The sequence below is a fragment of the Sinocyclocheilus anshuiensis genome, unplaced genomic scaffold (genome assembly GCF_001515605.1).
Source record: "Sinocyclocheilus anshuiensis isolate Anshui unplaced genomic scaffold, SAMN03320099.WGS_v1.1 scaffold136, whole genome shotgun sequence".
NCBI lineage: Eukaryota > Metazoa > Chordata > Actinopteri > Cypriniformes > Cyprinidae > Sinocyclocheilus > Sinocyclocheilus anshuiensis.
The window spans coordinates 701,807-707,017 of NW_015554074.1; the positions used below are offsets into that span (position 1 = coordinate 701,807).

At 38.4% G+C, this 5,211-nt stretch overlaps 1 protein-coding gene across 2 annotated transcripts in view; it reads right to left on the bottom strand.

Annotated features, from left to right (window-relative positions):
* Nucleotides 1-5,211, bottom strand: part of gdap2 (ganglioside induced differentiation associated protein 2) — a 26,806-nt gene that overhangs the window by 17,978 nt on the left and 3,617 nt on the right. For both annotated transcript variants that reach the window (XM_016460865.1, XM_016460866.1), the window contains 5 exons: nt 4,504-4,643; nt 4,160-4,313; nt 3,419-3,507; nt 3,237-3,313; nt 2,765-2,924 (listed from right to left, as the gene is read on the bottom strand). In XM_016460865.1, the coding sequence (XP_016316351.1) occupies nt 2,765-2,924; nt 3,237-3,313; nt 3,419-3,507; nt 4,160-4,313; nt 4,504-4,643 (620 nt within the window). The remainder of the gene's footprint in view (nt 1-2,764; nt 2,925-3,236; nt 3,314-3,418; nt 3,508-4,159; nt 4,314-4,503; nt 4,644-5,211) is intronic.

The window sequence follows — 5,211 nt, forward strand, 5'->3', positions numbered from 1 at the left end:
AAGCGCTCGTCGGAAATGTAACGCCCCTTACATTATCGCGAGCTTCATCTTTCAAAATAAATGTAAAGACAGAGCCCGAAAGGGGAACAGAGTCGCGTGACAGACACAGTGATGAAGCTGGTATGTGTTTGCAGTACACAAGCCAAGGTTAAGACAGCTGACTCCACTGTGATGTGACCCTATGTCTCTCTCTCGCTCACACACACACACGCGCGCGCTCACACACACGCACGCACGCACGCGATGCGCAAAACTCCGCATTTGAATAGTCAATAGCAAATACTTAAACTAATAACAAAACAGTAGCTGATTCAGAAGCGCCAGATTGTCATAGCAAAGTCAGAATTACCTCCTCTCCTAGGTTCACGAAACGGTCGTCCATAAAATGCATTGCTGTTCTGTTGTAAGTAATCTTAAAGATTCCTAAATGCATCTACTTTCGGAAGGCCAAATAAAGTGCTTTTGCTTTCGCCTAGAAACACACAGCGTCTCCCTGACATGGCTGCATCAACACTAACTGCGGTTACTGAAACCACGCCTTCTTTCTTTGCGTGCACGTTTGGGTGGCATTATGCTAATATTTCCACATAGTGAGGTAGATATGTGGGGGCGTGTTAGAACGAGCCGTTTTAGGGGGGCGTGGCAGAGTCTTAACTTTGACAAAGAATATCTCTTTGGTTTTGAGACTTTAGTCTTTGCAACTTCAGGGATCTTATCTATGCACAATCAGCTTGTAACACTCCAAAGAGAAAGGAAAACTTGAAATCGCATCATATGACCCCTTTAAACTTGGGAAGAGCTTATTTGGTCGTTCAGTTGGTGACAGACCTTGGGCTGCCTTTCCATGTCCTGGAATAAAGTGTTCAAAGACAGGCAGGAAAGTGCAGTGTTTATTTACATGGGACCTGGCTTATGTGCCGTGTTTGAATTGGATCAACAGCTCTAGTGAGACTTGATCACCTTAGCTGGCTCACAGTCCACATGATCTGGGTATGAAATAATGGCAGCCAACAAATATACAAATTCAATCTCCCACTAACAAGTAAATATGCACATGTGCTCCGAGTGCTATGGCAAGCACACAAGCCAAATATACACTCATTCTCACATAGGCATTTTAACAGTTGTGTCTATACACACACACTTGACTGTAGCGGTGTTCACAATGGGTCTGTCTGAACGCAGAAGATTCTGCAGTAGTCAAAGCTCCTGTTGTGTGACAGAGGAGGTGTCAGCTAATCTGAATTCATGAAACACCCACAACAGATCAAGATGAAAGGCCAGGGAGGAAGAGATGGCTCTCGATCAGCTGCATGCTGCTCATAATCATCATTTTATCACATTAATGGAAGACTATGTTTTTCATTCTGTAAATCAAATACATTACTGCAGATGCTTCTCTGTTAAAAAAATCTGTTTTCCATTACACAGTGTAAATACATGTCTTCCAGATAATTGTTTTCCAAACATTTTGGTAAACATTTACTCCTACTACTTGTTTGGTAATCTTAAAGGGGTCATATGATGCGATTTAAATTTTTCCTTTCTCTTTGGAGTGTTACAAGCTCTTGGTGCATAAAGAAGATCTGTAAAGTTGCAAAGACTAAAGTCTCAAATCCAAAGAGATATTCTTTATAAAAGTTAAGAATCAGCCACGCCTACCTAAAACGGCTCGTTCTAACACTCCCCCACATATCTACCTCACTATGTGGGAAGATTTGCATAACACCGCCCAAATGTTCACGCAAAGAAAGAAGGCATAACTTTTATTCTCGCTGTAGTATTGTTGTTGCCGCCGCCATGTCGTGAAGGCACTGTGTGATTCGTTGTGAAAGCGAAACTACTTTGTTTGGCCTTCCAAAAGAGGACGGTATCTGCTTCGTCATGCCTGGAGCTGATCCGTGCTGGTTGCTGAGGAAATACTACAACTTTGCGCTGTGGATCGCCGGATCGGCTTTCACCGTGGACGAAGCGGAGTCCAGCCCGGAGTGTTACATGTCCTTCCAGACGCTCCTTCATCAAAATCGCCGGCCGTGCCGTTCTCAAGCCTGCCGCCTCTGCTCACTCTAGCCCTCCGGCCGTTCCTCACGCTAGCCCCCGGCCTCTGCTCACTGTAGGCCGCCGAACGAATGCCTCGTTTATAATGGGTTTTCATGTTTTTGAATCATCGCTCCGGCCTGACAGGGCATCATCACAGTATGGTAAGGGGCGCAACATTTCCGTCACACGCTTGAGGTATTCGGCCAATCATAACGCACTGGATAGCTGGCCAATCACAGCACACCTCACTTTTCAGACCGATGAGCTTTGTAAAAATCGACGCGTTTCAGAAAGGCGGGGCATAGAGGAGAAACAATAATGTACAGTATGTGGAAAATAATGTGTTTTTTGAACCTTAAACCGCATAAACACATTTCATTACACCAAATACACAAAATAATGTTCTTTTTAGCAGCATCATATGACCCCTTTAAGAAATCTACACTACTGTTCAAAAGTTTGAGTTAAGAAAGATTTTTTAATAAATTGAAACAGATTAATACTTTTTCAGCAAGGATGCATTAATTTGATCAGAAGTGACAGAAAGACATTTATAATGTTACAAAACATTTCTATTTCAAATAAATGCTGCTCTTTTAAATTTTCCATTCATAGAATTCTGCGAAATTTCTTCCATTAAAAAAAATATTACAAACCCAGAATTTTTGAATAGTATGTCTACCTAAAAGAAATTATGATATATTGAACAATTTTTTGAGCTCACCCTCTAGATTTCCTGGCTTTTCGGCAATGCGGATCTGTCTCTCCGGGACCACGGGCTCCCCCTCAGCATTGCCAATGTCGGCAGGGAGGAGAGGCAGACCAATCCTCTCCTCTTTTTTTGAACGTGGGTAATACAAAGGCATTAACTTCCTGTACACTGGCTGGAAAACAGAATAAAATACAACAACATTTAGGGTCAATCAGTAATAGATACACATTCAGGTACATGCTAAAAAAATACAAATCTTATTTTGTATTTGTGAATTTTTTTTAAATAATGCAATTTAAAGAAATGTTAGCAAGGAATACATGAATCTCGAATGTATAATGCTGTAGCTCACACTCAGCAAACACATACACAACAAAGTTGGCTTTTAAATCAAAACGAGAATTTCATAAGAAAATGAAAGAGCACACAAGAGAGTTAAAGGATGGAGGCTGTTGCATAACAGCGAAAATGAAATGCCACACACCTCCTCAACATCCGAAACAGCAAACACCACCACCTCAATGTTTTCACCATGGTTCTCCAGAAATCTACGAACAGTCCCTAGAAATATAAATGTGGGGGAAACACATTGTAATGAGATCCCTCTGAATTTCATCAGAAAGGAGTGACCTCAAATGTGATTTTTAATTTCGAAACATTAATTACTTAATGCTATATGTGTGGCGTCCTCCAGTGGATATGCCCTTTTGACTGTGCTGACCACACAAAACCCCACAGATGCCATGGCATGTTCCCTGAGGAGAGAAACACAATGAATAAACATTAAATACGTTGCATGTGCTTCAATTATATATAGTTTACATTAGTCAGTCGGGTTTTCCATATAGGAGTTTTCCATATATGAGCAGACAGAAGTGTCTTTGATGACATGTTATCTGCATAGTCAAGCATTACTGTCATCAACACCTCCTGTTGACACACACACACACACACACACACACACACACACAGTTGTTCCCAAACAATAGATGAATGGCATTTATCTTTAGCCAAGGGTGAGTTCAAATTCACAAAAGCTAATGTATTCACCAATGGAATCTAAATCTCATATCATTTCCTTCCTTCCCATAAGCACATGGGGTTTATTCTATACATCATCAGACATCACTTTTAATAATTTTCAAGCAATGAACATAAAGGTTGGGGTTATTTTACTAAACACATCACTGCCATGGGAACTGCTATCCTGCTTATCATAAAATATTTGATTTAGACTGTATTTGAACATGTTATGTCTGATATGATCTTCGAGAGTGACTAACAGATAAAATAACTAAGCATATTTACTTAGTATAAACATGTCAGAACATTCAGACAGTCTGTATGAGCTGACATTTAATATTTGTGCAACAATCTCATTAAATTTGTTGGAATGATCCGGCTTACTTGGCAAGCTGCATGACATTTCTGTAACAACTGTAAAGAGAACTCTCCGCAGCTGTCCGGTACTTGGCTTTATATTTGGGTCCAACTGTGTGAATGATAAAGCGTGCAGCCAAGTTGAAACCCTCTGTCATTTTTGCCTCACCGGTCCGACATCCTGGAAAAATATACGCACACCCATATCACTCCAGCGAAAGTGATACAAAATGAGATACAAAATGAGATAAATGGGATAAGATCTGTTCCAAAGCTGTGTAACAAACACAAACAACCTTTAAAAATACTAATAGTTTAAGATCACAATTAGATAACAGTTCTCCATCTGCTATCCTGGTAGTGCCCCCTACCTTTCAGTTTGAGTAATTCATCCCTTAGTTCAGGTCCGGAGTATCTGTGGATACTGTCTGATACAGGGTTCTTGTCCGTTAGTGTCTCATTACTTGTACTGACGATTGCAGTGCAGTTTAAAAGTGCCACATCTCCATTACTGTAAAATGAGGGAATAATATAGACCAGCGTATCAGATACAGAACATCATATAAGCTATGAAAAAGCTGTGAGAACAAATATAGCATATAAATATCTGTGTTGTTATTGTAAAATAAAACAGTTAAAAATTATTGGTAATTGAAATAAAACTGAAATAAAATCAAATATAAATATTAAATGAAAAACATGAACTTCGATTAGAAAATAGAAAAGTTGCCTTGGTTTAAGAACTAAAGTTACTTACTAAAACTGAAAAGAAAAAAAAAAAGAAAAAAAACAAAAAAAAAAAGTCAAATGCACATAACAAAATTGCTAAAAACTAAATTAAACTTGAAATATAAAGAAAAACTAAAAATATCAATAAATAATATTAATAAACATGACAAACAATATATATATATATGTATCACACACATAGATACACATTCAGGTACATGCTAAAAATTATATATATGTATAATTGTATATAAATATATATATATATATATATATATATATATACACATACATACAGTAACTGTATATAACAGTTATTTTATTTTATAACATTAAGTGTTTAATATAAA